Genomic DNA, 26,513 nt, shown 5'->3' on the forward strand with positions numbered 1-26,513 from the left:
TGATGGCAAATACTTTATTTTTTAAAATACAGACAAAATAGACAAATATTATAAAAGACATCTGCAACACACAAACGCCTGCGACAGGAAAAGAAATATTTATGCGTTTCAGGAAGTGTGACGACAGCCCCACTTCACAAAACACGGGCACTTACAAGATCACTTCCACACCGTGAAACCAGTCGTTCTACGAGTACTACATGGAGAAACAGCTCTGAAATCTGATGGACAAAATGTCCAAAACGGATTAAATGTGTATTTTTGATTTGTTCAACCGCTCGCTCTGGCACATTTAATGTTTTTTTGTCACAACACTAATTTAATTTGTCCTTTCGTCTCATTCCGATGCTCAATCAATAAAACAGTTTTTAGAAAGAGAAAACCCATCACGGAGTATTTAATAAGTGGTCACCAATAGTTAAGGACATGGCACCATGTTGGAGGAGTGACCATGCAACAGAGACAGAAGTCTGTCTGCGGTGGCTAAGAGTCAAACTCTTGCAGGAGGAAGTGGGATAAGAAAGTGAGAATGTTCCTTTGTCTTGTTGCCACTCCTCCAACGTGGCGACGCCTTCTTCTTATATGAATAGTTTGACATTTTGGATAAATGCATGGCCAAAAGTTAGATGAGAAGATCGATACCACTCTCATATCAGCCCGTTAAATATGAAACTATGGCCAGCAAGCATCGGTAGCTTAGCTTAGCGTAAAGACTGGAAACAAGGGGAAACGGCTACATCTGCCTACCAGCACCTCTAAAGGTATTAATGAATCATTAATTAACAGGTTGTTTTTGAAATTGTGGCTTTACAGGTTTTTTTTTAAGCGGGACTATTTCTTGGCCAGGAACAGTAACTTGTCGTCAGCGTGAGGTTGCCAACGGAAACAATTGCGCTCAGCCAAAAAAATAGTTACCAAACGCCCCGTAAAACCAAAACTGGTCTTTTCTGCACCTTTTAGAAGTTTTGTTCAGCAGATTTTTGACATCACCGGGTTTGCTGTTTCCCTCTGCTTCCAGTCTTTGTGCTAAGCTAAGCCACCTGCCTGCTGGCCGTAGCTTCATGTATTGCCACAAAGACCTTTTATGGATCTTCTCATTTAACTCTCGGCATAAAAGCCATGAAGCGTATTTCCTGAAATATTGTACGGCCATTAACGCACGCTGAAGAAGGAACCAACGACTGCTACCATTTACACAAAATCCACTGCTACAAATGGTTTGGATTGGCTGTTCCAGAACTCACAAACCAACGGTTCTCAATCACTAAAACCACTTCTTTTATGTGCTACAGTACCCCGAATACGCAGCTTTAATAACAAGACTTCCTTTGGCAATAAACAGTAATAAAGAAACACAGAGAACCTTTTGAAGGCTTTACATTGGCATCTTACAAACATTTTGGGTATTTACAAAAGCACAATTAGAGGAACTACTTGTTTTGAATTTAAAAAGAAAACTCTTTCCACCAGTTTATAACCGAATTAAGAATGAATGCTCTTCTATTATGTGAAGTCTGTTAAAACAGTCCTTGAGTGAATTCCATGGGGACTACCCATTGTTCAGACAGACCATTAATCAGAAACCATAGTCTGAAAAAATGATATGATGTCATTCCGCATAATAATTAGCCATGTGCTTCTGTTGGTTGCAAAGAGAGTTCATAATTTCGGAGCGATGGGCCTTCGGAAGGAAGGAAGTTTGTTTTCGGGATAATGGGCTGACGGAACAATGGTATGGCACCAATTCCATCTGGAAAGGTTTTTAAAAAGCTTCCAAACACAAGAAGATAATTTCCCCCTGTCGTTCCAAAGACTCTTAAAACACTGTTGGCTTCTAAAGAAAACTTCTTAAAGGAATAGTTCACCCAAGAACAGTATTGGTTGTATAAAGCTCTCAACTCCCAGAAAAAAAGTCAGGGAGGATAACCAGGAAATGCTTTGTTACCAATAGTTAAGTGAAGGATTTCCTTGAGCGCATGAATGGATACAAGACACTTGGATAATGCTGTACAGGGATTTCATAACGTTTTACAGATGTTAGATAACCTTTCTGCCGTCTTTTGATCGGCCTCCTTCAAAGTCTGTTTGCATTGATATTAGTGCTGGGCAAGTCAACGCGTTATTATCGCGTTAACGCATTAATTAGTTAACGCCGACAATTATTTTATCTCGCGTTAACGCAGTTTTTTTTTTTCATTATTGAGCATTTATTGACATTTTTAACACAAGAACCGGACAGCGAGCGGTGAACAGCTGTGTTTGTGTGGCGTCTCTTCCTGTTTCATTCACCTACATTCCCCTGGGTCCTAAGTCCCTCCAGGTACCGCTTCTTATCACCCTCTATGTACCAACGTACATTTATAACAAATACCACACATATTACGGTAATCAGCGTTGAATACGTGTCTGACCAAAATACCAAAAAAGCAAAAAAGAAATGATTCATTTAAATTATTTTCTTAGAGTTTTTAAAGTGTTTTAGTTTGGAATATGTATAATAAGCATATCATTTAGTTATCGCTACTGACAATTTAACAAACATAACGAAAAAATAAGAAAAAACATCACATAGATAGGTTTGCAGTTTTCAAGGTGTATATTTCAAATTGCATCTCTTACACACATGAAGATAAAGTTGTGAACACCGGCTGAATATCTATTATCAGAATCATTATAACTGTATTATAACTGCTACTGTGTAAAGGGAATACTGCTGTTAAAAATAACCTTATTTGTTTAAAGCGTTTGCAAACCAAATGTTATTACACTTTTGTTCATATAGCAGTACTTTTAAAATGAAAGTGTGCAACACACTACTTTTGAATTTATTATTGAATTTTGCGCATAACAATGCAATTAAAAATTGTAATCGTTGTCCAGCACTAATTGATATGCTTTCGTTTTTTCGGACGCTCTGCTCTCCCTAACAGCATTGGATTTAAAACTTTCTCTGGGACCATAATGAGCCTCGGGAGGTGAGTGATGTACAAAATGTATATTGTTTTGGGGTGAAGTATTCCTTTAACACTTTGAAGTTTGCATAAAAATGACTCGCACAAATAAATGATAAAAATAGCCTACTACTGAAAAACACTGTGCATAAGAAGTCAGCTGTTGTCAAGTTTGCAAAGGGTATTGCTTCACAGTATGTGGACATCATCGATCGGTCCTGCCAGACAAAATGTACTTCTTATGCAAAAGTCAAAGAAAATGAATTCTATACAGTGAGAAACAATACTGACGTATAAACAGCATCTCTTTGAGGACAATGTTTCTTGAACTGAAGATTCTATATAACAGAACCAATGCAACAATCTAAATGAAGAGCTACGACACCTTATGGCTTTCACTCGGGCACCAATGCGTGTCATGGGAACGTCGCTGGATGCAACGATGGAGCGATAAGGATGATTGGCAAAATGTGGGGAACAGGGAGTTCCTTTAAGTCACAAATACTGGGGACCGGGTTAGGGTTAGGGAACCAAGAGTGGAGAGACTCATGGGGAAGTGTTCTGGCGTGACCAACCGCTCAGTGAGCCTGGGGGGGGGGGGGTTGAGTACAAAGCAGCAATGCCAGTGACGTAAAAGTGGTAAAAAAAGAACAACTGCACCAGTCCGCCACACGGTGTTATCTGAGATCTTTGCTGGCTTTGGGGACTTTGAGAACTTTGTAAATGTCATTGGAAAACACTGTGGTGAAGTGGGGTCTCGAGCTCCTGGACATGTGGGTGCAGAGGGGGATTTTACCAACATTTAGGGGATCCTCAACGTCCCAGATCTCTGGCATGCTGCACCCGGGCCTGGGCGAAGAGAGAGAGAAAAAGGAAAGAAAGATTAAATCAGAGAATCAGAAAATCTCCGAACAGCATTTTAACTAAATTAAAATCGTCTCTCTGGATAAAAAACAAAAAGAAAATCAAAATGTGAAAGAAAAAGGTGGTCCTGGGTAACAATGTCCCCCCTTCTGTGAGAGGGCACTGGTGGTGTTGGGGTACCTGGTTCGCCTGGTGCACCACGAATCCTCCAACACGAAGAAGTCCACTCCCAGGTTCATCAGGTTCCCCTTTACGGTTTCTTCAGACATGCGGCTGTACATGGAGTACACCAGCTTGGTTCTCTCCCTGCGAGGGACACAATACAGCACCGTTGTAACGCACAAGGTGGAAATCAACTACAGTTAGGACGTGGCAATATTTTACACAAACTTTACATGAAATTCTAGCTCATCGTGTCCAAAGAACTCTTTCTCCGTCTCTCATCTGAGCAAAAGAGCAGTTGTGCTGCTGTGAGTTCCACTGACCTCAGACCAGCGTCTTCATAGTGGGGGTGGTTGACGATGGGCCGACCCGTGGAGAGCTTCACGCTGGCCATGGTGGGCATGGCTCCAGCAAACACAGAATCTGCATCAATCGCACACAAAACAAATGAGACAGTGAAGAGAGGATGAACCGGTGTGCTGAGTATCTACACTACCAGCTCTTTATTCTAATAATGTTCTACTCAGTATTACAACTTTATACAACGGGCATGATAATAAACATTCAACAGAGTTCTCCATCTGCATCACAGTTCATTTGGGAGGATATTTGTGCTGCTGTCGAATTGTATTGCGTTATACTGACAGGTGTTTCTATTATTCAGTCTACCTCTACCCCAAAATAACAGAAACACCAGTGCAGTTTAACAGCACAGTTGTAACTGTGACAGTGTCTCAGTGGAACCAGAAGCTCTCCTGCTGCTGTGTATTTCTACAGTTATCTTGAATAACGGTTATCTTTTAGGACTCGTTATACTGAAACTTCACTGTAACCACCTCACTCACCAGGACGGGTGTTGTCCTGGATCCAGTCCAGCAGCTCCTCCTGCGGCAGGTTGCTGAACTCTCCGATGATCCCCCACTGGGCCTGCAGGTTGGCCACTCCCTGTATGGCCATGATGGCCATGACTGCAAACACGGCAAGCTGGTGTTTAAACCTCTCCCCGACCCAGCCAAACAACTGACACCAGAGGGAGGGAGAGAGCATGAGAGAGAGAGAGAGAGAGAGAGAGAGAGAGAGAGAGATTTGATTTTCAAATATCTTTATTTCTAAATCAATTTCGTTTACAGAGTTTTACTGTTTATCAAAACAACCATAATTCATGCAAAAAAAAAACACAGAACACAGAACGTCGTTCAGAGCCCAAATGTTCACAAAGAGTTCAGTTTTGGCAAGCTGGTGTTTAAACCTCTCCCCGATCCAGCCAAACAACTGACACCACCACCAGAGGGAGGGAGAGAGTATATATGAGAGAGAGAGAGAGAGAGAGAGAGTATATATGAGAGAGAGAGAGAGAGAGAGAGAATTAATAAAGGACAGCATGTGAGCTCAACAAACTGCACCATACACAGTTAATAATAATAATAATTTAGGTGGAGAAGAAACTTGACACTCTGGCATTAAAGGAAAGCTTCACTGAAATCTTTGTTTTTCTCTCGTGCTTCCAATGTGAACAAAGAGTCAAAAACAGAGGACAGTCTTGATGAATTGAAGTAAATGGAGGACGCGTTTAACAGCATAACTACATCAAAACATCCGTTTATAAACTCTCACACTACTCGGGCAGTACAATCCAAGTTTCACTTATCCAGTCGTATGCTCACTACTAACCAAACGCATGCATTTACACTAAAACCTGACTATTTAAAACACTCCACATGAAGCGTCTCATGCTTGTGTTGGAGTGTTACTCGTCTGTGTGAGTCTGAAGTGTTTTAATAGTAAGATGCATGTGTTTGGGAAGAAGTGTGCACACGACTGGATGAATGAGACTTGATGTAGTTTTGCTGCTGTAAAACACGACCCTCAATTACTTTAATTCATCAAGACTTCTCTCTGTTTTGGGATTCTTTGTTTTCTTCTTCAAGGTAACACGGGCTGAGTAACTGATGTACGAACTGGGTCATTTTGTGGGTGAAGCACTCCTTTAAGGAAACAAATACCCGTGTTTAAATGTAGACCATCTTGTTATCCGTAATCACAGACCTGTTTGGAGCAGATGAGCGAGGCCATGATGCACATGTGAGGCGTCAGGAAGAGCTTCAGACGCATGATGAGGACGGCGAGGACGGCGAACGCCACCAGCTGCAGGCTGTGGTACACCAGCTGCAGAGACACGAGTTCACACGCAGTCTGATCAGAACTGACGAGAAGGCGCAGAGGAAACAAAACGAGCCAGATAATCTACCAGGAACTGTGATCGATCTCTTGAGGCAGTTACACTCGAGGCAAACACAAAAGTGAGACGCAGGACGTTTGATCCACGACTGGATTGACATGAAGTAATAAAACAGCAACAACAAAGCACATTTTAAATAAATTAAGAGGATGAAAGTTTCCTTTTAAGTTCCCCAAATAATTATGTGTTATTTATCAAGCAAAAAAGCGAAACTAAGTTTAATTCACATTTATTATTTCTGGTTAAAAGGCATTGTGTTTATACCTGAAGTCAAACAAACGTGTTGAATGCATTTAGTCCTCCACAAAACAATTATTAAAACAAGTTTTAAAGTTCTGCATGGTTTAAAGTTAAAACCCATGTTTGCTAAGTGTGCAGTCTTCTTCTTTTCCTTCATTAGCGCACTGCTACATTTCTCGGTGCATTACCGACACTAACTGTTGATTAGTGGTATAGAGTGAAACCTTTAGCTGGTGTGTGTATTGCGTCTCTGCATGCTCGTCACATACATGACACCTAAACAAAAGGGGAACCCACTCTAACAAACATTACTTCAAAGTGCTACTAGTGGTCAAAACTTTAAAATGAGCTGATTCTCTCATTTTATATCCTTATAAATCAAATCTCTTTGGGTTTGGGAGCGCAGACCTGTTAAAACAAGCTATTTGAAGACGTCTTTGAGAACTTGTGACGATGAAGACCAAAGTATTTATCTAAGAAAGTTACACCGATCATAAAAGAAAACGAGCAGTCGAACACGGGTTAATTTAAATATTCAATCTGTAATGATCTGTTTGTACGTGTATCTGACGCACTGCTTGCCCCGCTGCTAGGCTATCGTTTTTGTTTCTTTAATGTTGTTTCTTAAAATGGCGAAAAACCAGCAAGCGGCGCTAAATGAATAATGATGAGACCAAACTAACTGAGTTGTATTGTTAAGGAGGCATTTTGGATTCTGCATCATAGATGAAATAATTGTCTGCGGGCTGATGTAAAATGCGACTGGCTAAGGATACATTTTAATAAATGTTGTGTTCTAAATTGTTCTTAAAAGGGACAGTTCACCCCAAAATCAAACATGACAGTGCAAGATGTTAATGGCGCTCTCGTCTGACGCTCTGTGACGTTAGCTAGCTGATTAGATGCCCGCTTCCATCTGCGAGGTGATTCGTTTGGCGGGTGTAGTTCGGTAGAAATAAAATAGTTCCTACGTGAAACCGCTCACAAGGTCGTTGGATTATCTTGAGAAACCGGGTCATGATTTCTAGAAACAGTGTTTTTTTGGGCGCGTTGAGCTCCACAAGCAGAGTGTCCTCTCGTCCATTACGTTGGAGAGAAGGCAGACATCTCCACGAAGGATATTTCCAACACTCTGCAACTCACACCAAAACAATCTGGACTGATAAACAGCACTCCAGGTAAGAGGAAAAATACGGAATTTTAGATTTTGGGGTGAACTGTCCCTTTAAGTGACCTCCACTTCCTCTGATGAACTCATCAGCTGCAGCGCTGCTGTCACTGAAGCTTCGACCTCTTCAGACGCAGCTCTCCTCCAACGCAAACCTGAACAGCTTCATTTGCTGGACGGACTGTGTGATGACATTTGCGTGACGCTTTGATCTTTTTGAACACGCCCCTCCCCGAGAGGAGTGAGCACAACCCTCGGGGCTCCGCAGTGTTACTCACGGAGCAGAAATATTAAAGCAATTATCTGGGAAACTTCCACACAGCGCGGCTGGTGGATGAACATCTGAACGTTTCCTGCCCTGGGAGGGATATTACAGAAAATGAGATGAAGCAACCGAGAGACAGAGAGAGAGAGAGAGAGAGACAGAGACAGAGACAGAGAGAGAGAGAGAGAGAGAGAGCCGACAAAAAGGCAGCACGGGGGGATTTCAGAACAGAAGGGGAGGCTGCCTTTCATTTCTTAGTAATGAGAAAAGGGATGAAAACCATTTAGGGACATAGAAACTGAGCAGACGTTACTGCACTGGAGGAATCTAATCAAATAAAAACGGATTAAGAAAAATGGAACAACGCTGCAAAAAAAAAAAGCCTAGGAGTTCACGCTGAGGTGTTGCCATGATAACGCTTGAGCATATACTCAACAATAACAGAAAGGATGTGAAAAGTACTTCTTCTCACCTCTCCTTTAGCGGCGATTTCAGACCTGCAACACAGAAAGTGAAGAAGAAGTAAACACAGTGAGACCAGCAGAAAGACCAGCGAGGAGGCCTCTGGACGCTCACCCTGCAGCTTCATCACCATCTTCAGGCTTCGCAGACGCCTTCCCTCCGTCCCTCAGGAACCGGACTACGTCCTGGACAGTCTGAAAAGGAGGAACACGGTTAGAATACAAGTGAAAAGAAGATTCCTTCAAGTGTCATGTTTCCAACAAACAGTGCACAGTAGGAGAAGACAGCTTGCTCATGTATTACATTCTTCGTCAAACCGACTTATGTATTCTTAGCTCAGCGTGGGCAGGCGTAATGAGATTACACTGCATAAGGAGCACTTCCTCAAATATCCTTTTTGAAATGATTTTCTTTCATGTTTTAGGAATCACGACTAAATCTCGCTGTTCTTCCTTTCTCAAAGCATAAATATACACGTGTAAATAAATACCCACTAAGCTTCCCCACGCAGAGCAAATATAACCACTGCAATATTCTGAAACTGAAAGAGAAAAACCTGAATAAAATAAAAAAACTCCTCCTATATTCAAGCAGCTCTCCTCAGGGGTGGACATGTTTGCGTAGTAATCGGAGCGGATCCACCAACTCTTTGTCTTCCTGCCGCTGTGAGCCGGCGCCTCACCTCGCGTTTCACTGTGAGACGGGAGGCTTCACACTGCAGCCCGGACACAGAACTACACAGAACGCTGTTCGTTTCCCACCGATTGTGGAAAAGGAGAAGACGGGCGTTACTCACGTATATTATTGTTAAGATTTATTGATGAATGTGTTGTTGAGTCAGGCGGTCCTGTGAATGGACCCTTTGTTAAGACGTATGATGATGTAGTGCAGTGAGAGATCATGAGATGTGGTTCTGGACAAAGCTGGGAAGGAGTTACTTTAATTAGAGCTTATGAATCTACAGTTCCTCTCCTGGCATTTATTAAACCCCTAAAACTCATCTCCGTTCAGTAAGTTACATATTTAGGAGGTTTCTTTTTCCATGAAAGAAAATCCTGCCATGCTTCAAAATGGTTCAGCTCGAACTCTACACATCGGCCGTGTTTAGTATGCGCGCATCTGTAAATATGCAAATTCGTCTGACGGAAACTTACCGGCTGACCAACAAACATGTTTGATAGAACAGTGTTAGACGTCAATTAAAGTTTTGTGGCAAAATATAAAAAACTATTCAAAACAGGAAATGGCCGCTGGGAATCCAAACTTGACTGGAACACTATGATTTTTCTTCTTCTCTGATACCCCTCGTTTCCACGTAGCTCTGTGCTGATGATATGGAAAGCCCCATCCTGCAAGTTGACCGGATTGGTTCCTTAGCTATGTGACGTATGAAACCCAGGCTGTCATTGGCACACTGCAGTACCAAGGCAGACGTGTTCAGCAATGGCATTAACTGCCTATTTTGCTCACGATATGTCTTGTTGCAAATAAAAAATATGGATATTAAACCCATTATCAAGGCTAAAAACTTGGTTTTCATTGGAGGACATTAAACCACACACAGATCTTTAATGTCCTCTTGATGCCTTGCTAACAGACTTTGTGTAGGTCAGATGGCTTTTTGGGGGTCAGATTTGTTCCAGTGCTTTGAAAAAACAAACCAAAGTGTTCGTCTGAGGTCTGAACCCTGAAGAGGACTTACCCTCCCAGCGATGAGAGCAACCACCAGCATGTTGATGGGCAGCAGCAACGTCCTGAGGTAACGTATGGGGGTCTGAGGGCGATAGAGAGAGAGAGTAATGTAATGTACACTGTACTCTACTCACCTGCATGCACAGTCACAACATGAGAACACAAACGTGAAGAACCCAAATCACAACGGGTTCTGCTGTTTCTATTTCCCGTTACATTCAGAGCACACATCTGTCTCCTCCGTAAAACAGCAGGCGGTTCTTTCTGATAAAAATAAATGGTTTTCACACCGAACCACCGGAGACATTTTATCAGTGAACGCTTGAGCACACAACGTCACAAGGATGAAGGATGAAGACTTTACCTCCATCTCCATGAAGTCAAACTCTGCAGCACAAGTGTACATCAGAGTGTGGAAGTCCTTGTAGCTCGTGAACTTAGACTTGATCAGTCCACTGATGTGAGCCTGCCAACGACAAAACAAAACAAGTGACAGATGTGTTTTCTTTACATTCTGGATATAAAAGAAATCCTCTAATTCCTGACTTTTAAATGCTTTAATGCATTTAAAATGTTGATTGTTCAGTATGACCTTTTCCGAAAGGTGTCAATAAACAATATGACGTTTATGTAGGCTGATAGCTTCACAAAGCTGTCATAATAACTAACAGTGTGTGTGTGGAGTAGTGCGTATTGTTGCACATTTGTATTCTTGTACTTTTGTACTATTAAAAATTTATTTATTCATGTATTAATTATACATTTAGTTAAAAGCTTCATTCATAATGTTGACATTTGAACTCAAAATTACCATTTGAATTTTTTTTTTTTGCACGTCTATTCATCCTGTTATAACCTGGTATTTCCTGCAGAGTCGCAGATAAAGATCAGAACATTACATACACATTAATATTATTAGTATTATAAGATCAGGCTACATTAATAGTATTATACTATCTGTAGAATTAGACTCCAGTGGTGGCTGCGTAGTATAATAATTTCCGACTTGTGTGATCCAAACGTTTCCAATAACTCCAGAGCGTTGTAAAGTCCCAAAGCCCACATTTATTGAAAAAAGACCCCAAATTCCCAAAATGTTTTTATCTCACGAAATATTCTGCTTCAATCCACATCATCTGGGCAATCTAGCAGCAACCTTACAGCACAATAAATTAAAAAATCTATTTTTTCCTCTATTTTTTGGGTGATGATGTTATAAAATGTGACGATATTCATTCAAAGCTTCATTCGAAAAAACCTCTCTTTCTAGGAACATGGAAACCCTTCTTAGTCCCTCCTTTGATGTTAAGTAACACGTTTAAACATGATGAAGTCAGGAATATAATCTACTGTAAACACGGTTCAGACTGAGTATTAGCAGTCTTTTGCAGACACATGAATTTCTCCAAGTATAGTTGTGGCTTACATCATCGGAGGCACAGAGGACAGTGGACAGCATGAACTTGAGCAGGACTGTGGAGCCGACCCAAGCCAAACCCTGCATGACCTGAAGAGAGGGAAGAGATGGACGCACGCTCACGACCGGGACAGGAACCGGAGATAAAAGCTGGAGTCACTTCTACATACCCAGAGGACGACGCCGGGTCTGAAGACTTGAGCAAATCGATCCCTCAGTGCGATGATTGCCTGAAAAGGGAAATCACAGAGACAGAATTCAAAACCACAATGGTTTTGTGTTTCCATTTCCCTGTTCAACGCCTCTTACTCAAACAAATGCGTTTGTTATTTTAGATCATCTGACCCGATGCATCACAGTACATTCACTGGTTGCACATGCAGATCATCAGACTCTAAAGATCCAGCTCACCCAGATGGAGACGAGCGAGGAGGCGTAGAAGGACGTGAGCAGCATGGAGTTCCCGAACATCAGGACAAAGCAGACGGCGAGAGTTATCTGATGAGAACAGGTGAGAGAAGAGGAGTCATGCATCAGGTTGATGTGCAAAATATTTGTAAAATGCACTGAACTCGGGATTCCATATTCCTCGCGGCTGTAGCCAAGTTTAAGCTGCATGCAAAACATATCTTATGTTCATTTTAATGTTGATTATTAACATAAATGGCGTCCTTCACCTGAAAAAATATTTATACCACAAAATAATACGCTAAAGCGGTCACGTTTGGAACGCATAGGTTTCTTCATATTTCTCCTTGTTGCATTCTGACTTCAGCTTTTCTTTTTATACTTTAAAAACAAGTTAATTCCCTGTGATTCCTGGGACAGTGTGCTTCTGCTCCCGGGACAGAAACAATTCTCATTTTTGGGATGAAAACATATCAATCCCTCTTGTGCATGATCAGTTGGTGTAATTAGAAATAATGTCAAACATTAGGTTCCCAGTGGCCTCACTAAAAACACTCCACAGTCACGGAGACATTCTGCCTCCCGACAGCAGGACGGCGGTCTGGAACAGATCGTATTAAGTGTGAATGAGAAGTCTTGCTGTTGTTGAAAACACTCCATTAAACCGATGCATTATACTTTGAATACACAGCCACCAGCACAATCTAATCCCATTCACTGAACTCTTGATGCCTAATCCCACAGTGAAGTAATGCACCACTCACTGCACTGCACACAGAGCACCAGTCTAAACAAGGGGCACCGACAACTCACTGCTGAGCTCAACTAACCTGCATTTAATAATTGATCAGGGACGCAATCAACTATTATTTATGAATCCGCTTGTTTTTTGTTAGCATACAACAGCTTCATTATATAAACATGCAAATGTTGACTTTTGAGAAGCTACAAGCAGGCGGATTTATGGCTTTTTAGTTTATTTATTGACAATTTTCATGCAGATGCGTTTTCTGAATCAACTTCAATTGATGTTTTTGTCGAAAGAAATGACGTAGTTTATTTTTTTAAAGCTAAAATATAAAATATTTCTAATTCCAGCTTCTGAAACGTGTGGACTTGCTGCTTCCCGTTTGTTTTTTCATTTTAAATTGAATACTTTAGAGTTTAGGATCAAGTCAAAACGAGGGCGTAGGTTTGCATATGGACGGTGTGGACGTGTCCCGACCAATATCTCAGCAAACTTCTCATATAGCGTCTGCGTGATCTTTAAAGTGGAAAGACACACACTCACGGGACCTCCGTATTAATTTCCTAAAGAGCCACCGTCTCTCTGCATCGGAATGACGTGAACCTGCTTGAAACTGAAACACATTACATGCAGCAGGGACTCGACACTCGGGGCATTTGCGCCCATGTGGTATGCGCCCTAAGCACTCGGCTATCGGGTCGCCTAAATACTTCATTTACTTCATTCATGGAAGTATTCTGCATTTATCTACACAACTTATATTTATATTGTTCTATAATTGCACTATACGTTTGTACGTTTCCTACCTCTATGTACTGTAGTGTTTATAGAAGGATGACAATAAAGTCTCGCTTATTTCATCTCTTATCTTAATAAGTGACAGATTAGTATCAGGTAGTTGCAGTTGCATGAGACACCGCTCAGCCTCTGTGTGACAACGCTGTAGATCACGCAGAGGACACACATGGATGCTTTTGTGTCTGTATTTCTTTTCTTTAACACACAAAGTCACCGTTTCCAAGCTTTCTAAATTATGCAGAGGCATATTCCTTCTTCTGACACAAATCTCCACCATCTTACCACAGAGGGCGTTCTCCTTATCTGTGGAGCACACAGGGCCTGGCTAACAGCCTGGCATGCTGAGCGGATTAGGGAGAAAGAATGTGGAGGAGCAGGACGAACGGCCTGAATAACACGCACACGCACACGCGCACACGCACACGCACACGCACACACACACACACACACACACATCAACAGATATACTTTTGTCCTTGGCAGGGTGCAGTTGCCAACATATCCTCCCTATTTCACGCTTGAATAAAGAGCAGTCGTGTACAGTGGCATCGTTATTGCTGAAGAAAGTCATCCCTGCCTCGGCTGGTGTTGTCCTCGCGGCTCATAAAATTCCTCCAGCCGAGGAGCTGAGCGAGATAAGGAGAACCGAGGCAGAGCACATTACGGCTCAGGGGACAGCGGCTGGAAAGACTTTCACTTATGTTGGCCACAACACACAATCCTCTCACACAGGGAAAGCTAAAACCACCTAAAATCCTCTACTCAGGTAAACATTTTGTCCCTTTCACGTCCTTCCTCTGTGGGTTTTTTTTTGTCTCACCTGCACAATTTGGTTATTTGCATTTTTTTAAATCCTTTTGTTGCATCTCTGTCTCAGTAGTTCAGGTGATTTGGTGTAATTATTTACTTATTTGCTACCGAGGTGCTGCATGATGCACCAGACGAGTGAACACATTAAGTTAGGAAACAGAAACACTCTCAACACTCTGGTGGATTGATTGCTTGGTCGTCTACTGTACCATATGAGTGACCAGGATGGATTGCATCTTGGCGGCGGCGAGGTAACCCAGGATGTAAGAAGCGAACAGAGAAGCCACCTAGACAAAAAAAAAATAGACAACCATAAAAATATACTCCTGAAAACATACTAAATAATTCATATCAGGAGTCAGGAACAGACTGCATGTATGTGCAGCCGATACAGATCACACTACAGCTACACCCGACAAGACAGGTGCTTTTCACTTTTGATATTCCACATATTATAACCACACCGCTATTTCTGAAAAGGTTGTTGCATCTAAAAACACTCCACTTAAGAGACATTTAAACTTTTCTTCTGACACAGAGATACACACAGTGCTGTATTGATCCCCAGAGAAAACTGTTATTATCTATTAATCGAGAAGCTAGGTAAGAAACAAAATACTTGAAATAATAATGTCAACTAATTCAAACTAATGTAAAAATAAGGACTGTACTTTATATGCGTCTTTTTATATCTTGACTTAATCTCTTTTTATTTGCCTTTAACTCTAAATATACACTAAATATGTCCATGGTGCTGCATAGATTCATATTGATCCTCTGCTAAGTCCCGCCCCTCGAACGCAGACTGGCCAATCATAGCGTAGCATCAGCCAGCTCCGACCAGGGTCCAACAACTATCCGACTCTCCTCCACAGACTCCCATGCAGTCGTTTCACTAAAGTCTAACAATAATAATATCAAAATACTAAAGATTAATATCACCAAATAGGTGTAATAATGCCACAAACTGATTCTAAAATCGTTTAAGACCCTAAATATTGTATTTAGTGTATTTATTCTGGCTTCTGTCAGACTCTGGAGTGGGCGGACATACAGTATTTGTTTCGCGTGCAGTGAGCGAGGCTCAATTAGCAGCTTACATGTGCAAAACAAAGAAGAAGCTGTTGAGCAACTCGTCTGGTGTTAGAATGAGCGGTGCCCCGAGGGGGCCGCCGGCAGCGTGGGCCGAGCCGCTGCCGAGCAGACGCTCGTAGCGGTGACCCGTTTGTTCTGGAGTCGCGGTTCAAACTCCGGCTCCTCAGTCTGCCAGCCCACACGCTCTACCACCTCCCGCTTCTGTCTTTCACTTGCTCGTCGCTGGAAGCATCTCTCCCTTTCCACAGTCTCCACTGTTCCACTCAAATGTGCTCAGGATTTCACGTGCATATTTTCCTACTGCATGTCACGATAGGGTTTATGAAATGAGGATGTAAATGGTTGCATTCTTGGAATTTCATAATCTCTTTTTTTTTTTTTTTCAGTCTTTGTTTCTTTTCCATCCTGGCAAACTTCTACAATCCGGTCCCCTTCCTTGCCAGAGTCTCTCTCTCTCTCTCTCTCTGAGTCTCTATTTTCTCCCTAATCTCCTCTGCCCCTTCTGCTTTCTTCCCACTCTCTCTCCCCCGATGTCTCTCTTGCTCTCCGTTTACCTGAGTGAGCAGCACAAACTGGGCGAACTGCCAAGGCAGCATAAAGCACAAATTGGAGACGCCGAGGGCGACCATGGCTGTCCTGCTCGGGTTCCGTGTCCTGGGGAGAGGCGAGAGAGAGAGAGAGAAAGAATTACAGCGGTGAGAGAGTAGCGGGTTGCGGAGGAGATAAGAGACGATGCATTAAGACGACACAAGCACACGCATTCAGTTTCACTCAGAGTCTGCCACAAAGCCCCGCTTGTGTACCGAGCCGGCCCTCAGAGATATGACACGCCGGAGTTCATTCTGCGTTTTTAACGCTGCTGGTAGAAGAAGTCACAGTTTACCGACTGCACTCACGTAACACAAGGTGGCGTCCGCTAGTTGATGTGCAATGAGAAGATTACTAGACAAGAACATCAGCTCACCACTCTTCACTGCACCGTTTAGCAGACAACAAAAAGCGAGCTTCGCCTCGGGCCAGTAATTACAACACACAGAGCCTGTATCACTGTAACGTGTGAAGGAAACAGCAGTCTGATCATGTGTTACTTCTGCTGTTTCACATAGTCAACAGGCTGTTCAAGTGAAAAGAAAAGCAATGATGACACTTGTTGTGCAAGTGTGGCATCCACTTATAAGCCTCTCCATCTACCACCAGGGTGTGCACAGGTGTTCTGCACACAGTGATTGGAATGTGATTAGTTTGTTTCTGCGCCTGCCATAAAATAAAGTGTGCTCCGCATAGATCTAAGTGTGCGGATATCTGCCTGAGATGTTTGATACTTCCAGCACCTTCTCTAAGATACAGCCGGGTGTTGCGGTGGTTATCCTGCATGTATGAAACTTGAAGAAATACAATGACTTCTACTCTTCTACATGTCTTATGGAGAATCTGCCGACGACGTGGACCACTGCGACTGTAAGACGGAGCTGCTGGTGGCGAGTTTACCGTAGGATGTAGGTGAGAAGGAGCATCTGCAGGACCAAGAAGGGGTAGGCGAAGCTCTCCCTCAGGGGCGGAGTCCACATCACACGAGTGCTCTGACGACGTCCACAAAGACACACACACACAAAATAAAAACATGCACATTAACAAGCTAATCAAAGCCAGAGTGGATGGAATCACTTTGCATCACGCGCACTTTTATTCCTATATTAGTAATTCCGCCTCATAAACTTAATGGATCTTCAGTCATTTAGTTTGAGTATCTCGTAAAAATAATGTGCGCCAAACTTAGGGGTGTACAGCTGTTATTTTAATGTGCCACATGCACATTAAATCAACACAGCATATCTGCTGCTAAGTGGTTTTACGATGTGTGCTGAGCAGCTTTGGCAGTTTTATCTGATCTCATTTTCAAGTGGTAGCTTGAGAGTTCCCTGGCCATCTGTGCCATTTAGGTAAATAGAAGAGTCAGACTAGACTCCGTATCAAAGGACTCGGGGCCAAAACAACTCGATAGGGACGTCGCAATTATTTGTATTCATTGTTATTTAAAAAGGGTGCCACAAATCAATTTCCTGAATCAACGAACGTTAACGATATTCATTCCCAGCATCTCGACACTTGGTTCCTTACTTAGGGTGAAAATCACAGATGCTCCTGAAATCTACCACTGCAGTCTGGGAAAAAGAAAAGACTGGAAAGAGGAGAGCATCCTCTGCTAGTGTGTGTGTGTGTGTTTGATCTGAAATAAATTCTATTTGTTCTGAAGTAAACTGGAGAGGAGAAGGTGGGAGGAGGGAGGAGGCTTTGAGCTCCAGCTGAAACCGACTCTGAGCTCCTTTGAGGGCTGAAATGAGTCCCTCTGCTTTTATAAACGCTTTTTTAATTTGGAGTTTTACACATTTCACAAACGTGGACACAGAGAGACTTATTGCACAGAACTATAGAGCGAAGCAACAAACACTTAGTTCACTGACACTCGATAGTTAAGGCGGTGCACTCACCTCTCCGTGATTGAAGAAGAAACACATCGTGGTAACGACGCCGCCCAGTCGACTGCCGCTAGACAGGAAATAGAGAGCAAATGACGGAAAGGTCATCCTCCACCTCTGGTTTCACATCCGTAAGTGACAGAACCACAAAACTGTACCCTGTCTCGGTCCGACAGCTGGACGATGACGGGTAAGAGAGGAGCTAACCTGAGATAGGCACCGTAGATGAAGAACAGGCTCATCATCGCGCCGTTCAGCAGGAACACAAAGGTCACGTAGAAGTACGCCGGGTCGCCCATCCCTGGTGTGCCACACACACACACACACACACACACACACACACAGAGAAAGTAAACAGAAGATGTTTTTTTTTAGAGCTGAAGGTTATGAAACCAGTGCTACTATGGAACAACTGATTATTTGATGAACCAAAGAATGAATAGCATCAGAAATGCCTCGGCTGCAGCCTAGAATGCACCGATCCGATATCAGGTTATATCATTTAACGGCTCGTTTACGCTACACAGCAACAACAACAACAACACGAGTCACTCTACCCGATCCGTACATCCTTCACGTTCGGTACTGCAACTCTCTACAGAGAACAGAGACGAGAGAGAAGCGAGACGGCTCACTCGTTAGCTACTTCCATCCTCAGCTCCAGAAACAACGATCGCCGCGTCTGAAATCGATGATGGAAGTAGCAAACGACCTGAGCCGACTCGCTTCTCTCTCGTCTCTGTTGAGAGTTACAGTATTATAATCTGTATCGGGAATAAAATAAACCTGATATTGGAACATTACTTGACATTGAATCGTTTATGGCATTTATCGAACATTCACCTGGTGGCTTTATTCAGCCTTCTGCAACAGTCTGGAAGAGGCTTGAACAAAGTCTCCTCCAAACGGTGAGGTCGCTGCAGAAATAGCGCATGAAACAGGTAGCGTCTCTGCAGAGCTCTCGGCTGAGGTGATATATTCACAGCGCTCTACCGATCCCCTGCTGCAGGATGTCTGTGGCCTGTTTATATTTTTCCGATAGTCTATCAGTCTATAAAGATCACAAAAAGCTCAGACTTCAATTACACAAAAGCTGAACTGAAATTATTATGAGAATATGTGGTATGTTTGAGATCTGGGGAACTAACAGAGCACTTCCCCTTTGACCAGCCAGTGTGTCGACCTTATCAAACCAGTATACGCAAGAATATATTACACTGAATACTAATAGGTTCCCTTTAAGGTACAGAAACGTCCTTAATATGTACTCTGAGACAAAGTGCGTGGACACAAATGGACCCGGCCTCACTGAACTAGCAGGTACGCAGAATGACTAACAAGTGTTGACGTTACGAGAGCCGCTGCGTCGACTGTAAGTGGAGCTCGCTCCATCAGCAGACCGATATGAAAGTGGAGTAAAATGTGTCTTACTGCGTGTCACAAAATGAATGTACCCGCTGACTGTTACAGGAAACGCTCTCACTTTCTGACGGCTCCATGTTACGCAAGGCAGCTTGTGTGAGGTTTGTGTAAACACTGTGAAATCGACCCGGGGGTGGGGGGGGGGGGGGCTCACTCCGCTAATGAGACTGAAGGAAACACACAGATTGCAGCTCCACAAAGGGAAAGCTGACAACAGCTTGTTTACCGTCAGCAGATTTACTCTTCTGGGAACAAATATCACAGAGCGGCTTGTGTGTAAGAGGTTAAAAGGTTCTTCTTTCCTTCAGGGCTGCTGTAACAACACTAATGCGTCTCTCGCTGTGTTCTACCTGTTGAGCTACCAAATGGTTTTGTTTGTTTGTTGCCATCGACCCTTTAATGCCAAACCTCTTCTTGAGTTTCCCCGACATCATTTTGTGAGCCTTGCTCGGTTAATCTCACTATTCTTTCAGCTCCGTTAATACTTTAGTAGATTAACAGTTAAGTCGATCGACAGAAAATAAATCAGCAACTATTTTGCTGCTTTTCTTTGTCTATTCTGATTAAAACACATTTATTAAATAATGTGTTCAACCTTTTGGAAATAGCCATTTTCTTAGCTGGTCATGTGACATCCTTCAGTCTCATCTGTGTGGCATGAGGGGCGCAACGGATCGCATAAACTCAAGGTTCAGATCATATCAGCAGAAAGAAATAGGGAACAAATAGCATCTTTAGAGATGGCCGATCACATTTGTTGTCGTTTTGTTTTGCTGTAGCAGCTGGTATACAAGGCTCCAGATTATCTTTTTAATTACCAACCCGAAAAGATGAATCTATTATGAAAAATTCATAAATGTATCATTTAACTTTTCTATAGTCATCAATAGCAGCTATTTGCATAAAACACATAATTGTAATGATTAGGAAATAAAAGATCATATTCTTATTTATTACAATAAAACCTTGGCATTGGTGGATATTATGTATTATAAACTGCTTTAAGATAGTTAATCCATCAGTAATCTGAAGAGCACCGTTGTAGAAAAAACTATTAAATTAGAGTTTTGATTGAAAGCAAAGAGAAAAAGAAAGAATCAAACGACTACTTGGGTTCTTTGATCAATTCCGTCTGTGTAATTTACACATGCTCTCTAAACTGCCGGCTCCCCGTGAGGCTTTGACTGCATCTGTCCACGAGGGAAGAAAATCATCAAAGTCTGCGAAGACATTAGTCATTCAGTCATTTCAGCGCGAGACTGTGAGAGTGTCTTTAATGTTAGCGTAGCTGCAGGTTGTGACGGGGAAACTATCTGCCTGTGTGATGTAGCCATCGTTCAACCTGCTGCCTCTGTGTGTGTGTGTGTGTGTGTGTGTGTGTGTGTGTGTGTGTGTGTGTGCACTAACGAGCATATTTGCAGACCAGGCTGCAGCTCCGAGGCGACAGTCTGTACCTTCACAGCTGTCCACGGGAGTGAGTCCCTCTCCTCTGTTGATGGACCAGCACATCTTTGTGGGAATCCCAAAGTACCCCATCACACCCGTGTACATCCGGTACCAGCTGGCCAGGACCACCTGGGGAGCAGAGACGGATGAGAATCAGTGCAAAGCCTGTTTGAATAACAGGTTTGAAAGGCCTTTCTGTCCTGTAATCTCTGGGGGGGGGACACACGGGACAGACACACTCTGTAGTCCTGTAGAAACTCATAACCTTCCCAGTATGTGTTCATCTCTCCTGCAGGGTTTTGTGTGTGTGAAACAAGTTTTAAACTACATTCTGGTGTCGTTTTATGAAGTAGACCGATTCCATAATATTCTCAGACAGCATTAAACCTCTTAAGATTTAACGATACTCCACGAATTCACTGAGCAGAAAGACCCAAACACAAGGCGTCACACAGACGTTAGGTTAGAATTATCATGAAATGTTGTAACGGATTTATTTATTCCTGCAAAGCTGAAGAACTTATACGAATACAGTTTAAAAACAAGAGGTAATACAGGTTTATTTGGAAACTAATTAAACTACTTCTAGAGATCTGTTGTGCCGTGAGATTTGAACTTTTACTGTGGAATATTATTACTTTTTTAAAGTCTGATAAATACAATTTTCTCAACAATGATGAGTGAATTCACAAAACAGTCTTTGTTCGCCTCATCTTTCCACTTCCAACAAACTCTGGTTTGGTAGAAATAAAACCTCAGTTCCCCGAGTTCGACGTGAACACATCCCGGCTCTGCCCTGCTGTTGCCGGCCTCGGTGCTATTAATAGCTCGCTGAACAAGTTTTGCCGCTGCGTGACGAAAGTCGGAACAAACTTTTAAATTGGGGCCTTGTAGATCAAATGTGAGAGACGGTTCAGAAAGAGGATCACGTTTGTTCAGAGGGAAAGATTTTTGGCGCACTGCTGACGTGAAATAACTGGAAGATAATTCAGACATTGAAAGCTTAATGAGTGTGAAATGAATTGGATACAGCCCAGTCAATAACAGCAACTATTCTAAAGGAGCTGAGGTTTTGTTGAGCAGGCCAATGGGAACAAAGACACTGAGGGTCAGATCCATGGAGAAGAGACTGCTAGGTTTGTAGTGAAGGATTAACGTTAACGCTCAGCGGAAAGACACGCTGCTCCACCAGAAACATCTCTAAATGTCGGGCACAGATTCTAGAGATTCGGCCATTCCGCACAATCCTACGTTCACCCTTCTGTGGCTGCGGTGCAGTTCTCAAAGCACCCGCACAGGATGCTTTCATTTCATCCCATTTGTGCAGGTGTTAGCGGCCGCAAAAGCCGCGCAATCCTTTTTGTGAATTGTCCCCCTGAGACGAGTAACGGCGCTACAAGTCGTACGAACAGCACGGCAAAGATCCGCATTACCTCTGGATAGAGATTGAATCTCTTCAGCGTGTTAATAACCAGCGGGTACTCCGTCAGCCGATCGTTCATGACCGCGTGGAGGCCGTCGAGGAAAGCCGGAGCTTCAATAATGGTCTTGTAGTAGGAATAGTACAGACCCTGGAACAAACAGAAGATATATATACAGATTAACTCAAACACATACAAAAATAAATATCTAAATGAGGAAGAGGGACAGAGAGAGAGGAGGACCAAAGAAACAAAGAAAAGAGGAGACGCAGAGCGATACAGAGAGGAAGAGACAGCAGACAGACACTAAATATAACTTCACAACACAGAGCCAGTCACACCGGCTCAGCAGACGGCAGCAGTTCACAGCCCGTGTTGGTGTCACGCAGCAGGGGCGAGGGAAGAGAAATGTCCTGTTTGCAAACGATAAGATCCTCACCACCATCTCCCAAAAGGGCACGAAGCCCGCTCTGCGTCTTCAATAGCAGAGACGTTTACACGATGACAGCGACGCACAAACATACGCCACGTTAAATGACACGCATTTCAAACGGAAGACGACAAGAGAGAAAATTACGTTTTTGCATATTGTTAGAATCACAAATGTGAGTTTTTGAAGGGCAAGTTCAGCGTTGTTTCTAATGTTGTGGGAGGAAAAATGGTTCTTCTCAGACTGTGCAGAGGGTATGGAGTCAGTGTGGGCACATTATGCATCGGCCCTGAATTTCAGAAACTGTTTATTGCCAAGTACGTTACACATACAAGGGATTTGGCTCGCTGATTTGTTGAATTTTCCTTTCGTCTTCCACCTTCATTGAAACGGAAGTCTGTAAAACAGACAAATCCAAGCCTGCTCAGGTCAGAGTACGCCGCCCTTCAACTTTGCACCAACGGTTGTCAAATAAAAACACAGTGTTTGGAAATGTCGACGTCATCAATCTAGCGCTGTGTGACAAGTGACTGGGATCATTCTTTTATGTGTGAGGCAACTTAAACACTTCTTTCATAACGTTGTAAAACAAAACAACAAATAAATATGTCAATGTAAATGTACTGAACTGTCCTTTATTGAAATAATGGACTCCAATACCCGATCCAGCTGTTTTCAGTCTAGTAACACAATGTCCTAAAGCCAGAGCAGCTGTCCCCACATTGCCAAAGTCCAAAACCCCAAAATATAAAATCTTCAATCCCAGAATGCACGGCAACTGAACTTAAAGGAAAATCGATGATCAAATTGTTGCAGATTCACGTTTCTGTCAGTTGACCAATGAGGTGCCTCTACGCTGTGACTTTCTGTTCCTCTGGATTAAACGTACCTCTCGTCACAAGCTGAGATGATATGAAATATATATTTATGCAAAGGAGGGTAGACAAGTGGACACTGCCCATCCTCCGACACACAGCCAATACACTCATCACACCACGGTCGCTGCCTCAGATGACCTTCTAAATAAGCAGCAGATCTCAGTATTTACAGGTGAAACCATTAATGGAGCGGTCTGAAAAATATGTTCTGCAACTATTCTGATAATCAATTAATCCTTTAAGTAATTCATCAGGCAAGAAGAAGGCCGAACAGCTCATGGTTCCAGCGTCTCAGATGTGAGAATGTAACGCTTCTCTTTGGTTTGTCTGATTGGAAATTTAATTATTTTGGGGTTTTCGGACTGTTGGTCGAACAAAACAAGACATTTGAAGACCTCTGGTTATTTTACATTTTAGGGCATTTTACAGACAAAGCAATTTGTCGATAACTCTAAAAAATATTGCAAATCTAACAATTGTTAGTTGCAGCCCTGCAGTATCACAGCCGTAAACCTATTTAACACATGCAGTTGCATTACATCTCTAACTGTACAGGCTCACACCAGGAAGTAGTGTCATCACCTTTAAAAACGTGTTATTAGTGCATCCCTAATAATAAATAAATAATAATAATATGATTACCATTTCTGTCCGGAAAGCCATCTCCTTCTCCAGGTTTGACAAGTGAGAGAAGTGTCTGTCGTTCTCAAACAGCTGTGTGACATGATGCCTGATCACAGGGGGAGAAACACGGGAGCCAGCGTCACACACAAGTAACCGTTATGAATGAGTAATAACATGCTGATGGTGCAAAACTCACCAGTGGAGATACCCGGTCAGAGCAGCTGTGGAGAGAGAGGATGCACGTTAAACATTTAAAATGCTGCTTACACCGAAACAGTTAAAACTACAGGGGTGAGGACTTGGGTAGTGATATGCATGCCTTACGGTGGTGCGTTTTCATCAGAAATCACGCAAACATTAGCTTGAACTTTTACCAGAAGACCTGTTAACACGTGTGGGACTTGTATGTGTCACATGAGCAAGAGAGAAGAAACGCGGACTACTTTTTCTGCCATTTTCATAGAATAGCGTCGATAGGCATAGCTAGCGCTGGTGAGCTAACGTTAGCTCAATAAGAACAAGATAACTTAAATTTAGCAGGATGCTAGCGGTGTGCACAGCGTTAGCATTCGTTAGCTTCGGATGGTTCCGTGGAGGAGCTAGCTGGCTAAAAACGCTCCGAACTCACCGAGGAGGAGAGTGATTCCCAGCTTCGCCACCGCGGATGGAGTTAGCCCGAAGAGCCTGCGTCCGATGCCCGAGAGCCCGTTCGGATGTGAGCTGTTGAAAGGCCGCCGAACGGTACTTTTACCGGGGTGCGAAACAAAAACAAGCGGGCTCTTGTCGCGGTCCGCCTGGGTCGCCGGACTCTTCCCGGTCTGTTTTCTGTTTTTAGCCACCATGACTTGAGTCGAGGTTGCAGGCAGCGAGGCTCCGTTAGAGGGGAGAGGAGGGGAGAAGAGAGAAAAAACAGACCCGAGAGGGGTGTGAGCTAAGCGGCTCCACCGTCGCTTCGTATCTGGTCCTCGGATCTGCCCCCTTTACTACCTGAGTGATGCTTTCACTGGTGTTGCTCTCTCTTCAGACGCTCGTGGAAATCTGGTGATGCTTCGCCCCCTACCGGACGGTCAGCGCCACTACAGGGAGCTTCTGGAGCTGCGGGTTGGGATGTGTGTTTATATATATATTATTAATACTTTTTAAATGAGGTCCTACAGGTTGACAACTTAGTAAAACTATTAAATATCAAACGCACAATATATTCAATAAGAATAATCGAGTAAAAAATATTATTGTGCATTTTTATATCTAATATTTTACTCTGTTATTCTTATTGTATATATTGTGCATTTTTTATATTTAATACGTTTACTCTATTATTTTATTTACCTGTATCATAATTGTTGCTGTAGTGAAAAAAATGTCCCCTTGCGGGATTAATAAAGTGTCTATCTATCTGTCTATCTGTCTATCCGTCTGTCTGTCTGTCTGTCTGTCTAAACATGGAGGCTCCTTTGTATTATTCCAGTAATTGTTGACTCAATATATATAAATTCGACCACCAGAATTGCATTGGTAGTGTAGAGCAGTGGTTCTCAAATGGGGGTACGTGTACCCCTGGGGGTACGTGAAGGCATCCAGGGGATACGTGAGATTTAAAAAATTATATATATTTAAAATTAGCATCCATTCAAAAGTCCTTGAAAAATAGTAATATAATTGTTTTGCCAGCATCACTTTAATGTCTCTCTGTTTCAACATCTCAAATGCTCTGCTACTTCTGTTTCTCCCTCTGAAAACACACAAACATTATCCAACTCTCTCCAGTTTACCTCAACTTTTGAATATTTAATATTAAATTGATCACATGTTCGACTGCTCGTTTTTTTTTCAAAGAAATTACAGCCCCTATTTTCTTTTATGATCGGTGTAACTTTCTTAGATAAATACTTTGGTCTACATCGTCACAAGTTCTCAAAGACATCTTCAAATAGCTTGTTTTAACAGGTCTGCGCTCCCAAACCCAAAGAGATTTGATTCATAAGGATATAAAATGAGAGAATCAGCTCATTTTAAAGATCCCTGGAGTTTTTGACCACTTTGAAGTAATGTTTGTTAGAGTGGGTTCCCCTTTTGTTTGTGTGTCATGTATGTGACGAGCATGCAGAGACGCAATACACACACCAGCTAAAGGTTTCACTCTATACCACTAATTAACAGTTAGTGTCGGTAATGCACCGAGAAATGTAGCAGTGTGCTAATGAAGGAAAAGAAGAAGACTGCACACTTAGCAAACATGGGTTTAAACTAAATGAAAAGAACAATAGGCTGTGTTAATGATTTAATTGTATTTCAGTATTGATGACAGACAGTTTTATCATGCAGCAGGTAGTGACAGTAAACCAAAAGTTTGGTAAAAAAACAACTCAACAGCATTAGAAATTACAATTTATGCACCAAGTAGTGCCATAAATAAATCTCACAATGGAATCACTGTCATAGTTTACAAAAGAAGTGATTTTTGATTATTATTTTTCATTGTGAACTTCCTCGTCC

At 42.5% G+C, this 26,513-nt stretch overlaps 1 protein-coding gene across 2 annotated transcripts; it reads right to left on the minus strand.

Moving 5' to 3' along the window:
• Nucleotides 1-25,045, minus strand: dpy19l1l (dpy-19-like 1, like (H. sapiens)). 2 transcript variants are annotated; one of them, XM_076081299.1, is made up of 22 exons: nucleotides 24,646-25,042; nucleotides 24,214-24,238; nucleotides 24,036-24,123; nucleotides 22,098-22,235; nucleotides 20,673-20,793; nucleotides 18,004-18,097; nucleotides 17,809-17,866; nucleotides 16,808-16,899; nucleotides 15,874-15,973; nucleotides 14,434-14,511; nucleotides 11,872-11,958; nucleotides 11,631-11,690; nucleotides 11,470-11,550; nucleotides 10,408-10,509; nucleotides 10,054-10,125; nucleotides 8,466-8,545; nucleotides 8,362-8,386; nucleotides 6,024-6,143; nucleotides 4,823-4,997; nucleotides 4,301-4,400; nucleotides 3,996-4,121; nucleotides 1-3,800 (listed from the first exon to the last, which is right to left on the minus strand). In XM_076081299.1, exons 1-22 carry the CDS (start codon nucleotides 24,857-24,859, stop codon nucleotides 3,629-3,631), a joined length of 2,208 nt encoding a protein of 735 aa, XP_075937414.1. In that variant the 5' UTR covers nucleotides 24,860-25,042; the 3' UTR covers nucleotides 1-3,628. The 2 variants fall into 2 exon arrangements, with proteins under 2 accessions (XP_075937414.1, XP_075937415.1); XM_076081300.1 differs by lacking the exons at nucleotides 1-3,800; nucleotides 3,996-4,121; nucleotides 4,301-4,400; nucleotides 4,823-4,997 and adding an exon at nucleotides 5,054-5,249 and having other exon boundaries at nucleotides 24,646-25,045.
• Between the last annotated feature and the right edge of the window lie 1,468 nt (nucleotides 25,046-26,513).

This window comes from Anarhichas minor, unplaced genomic scaffold (assembly GCF_050575085.1).
Source record: "Anarhichas minor isolate MPS153535 unplaced genomic scaffold, ASM5057508v1 ptg000079l, whole genome shotgun sequence".
Classification (NCBI taxonomy): domain Eukaryota; kingdom Metazoa; phylum Chordata; class Actinopteri; order Perciformes; family Anarhichadidae; genus Anarhichas; species Anarhichas minor.

What these genes read in the sequence shown, in the direction of transcription:
- dpy19l1l (XM_076081299.1), bottom strand. Translation starts at nt 24,859, where the DNA reads ATGGTGGCTAAAAACAGAAAACAGACCGGGAAGAGTCCGGCGACCCAG. An exon ending in CTTCTCACCTACATCCTACG is followed by an intron (nt 15,974 to 16,807) that starts GTAAACTCGCCA and finishes GCCTCTCCCCAG; the next exon opens with GACACGGAACCCGAGCAGGA. An exon ending in AAATCGCCGCTAAAGGAGAG is followed by an intron (nt 6,144 to 8,361) that starts GTGAGAAGAAGT and finishes GTGTCTCTGCAG; the next exon opens with CTGGTGTACCACAGCCTGCA.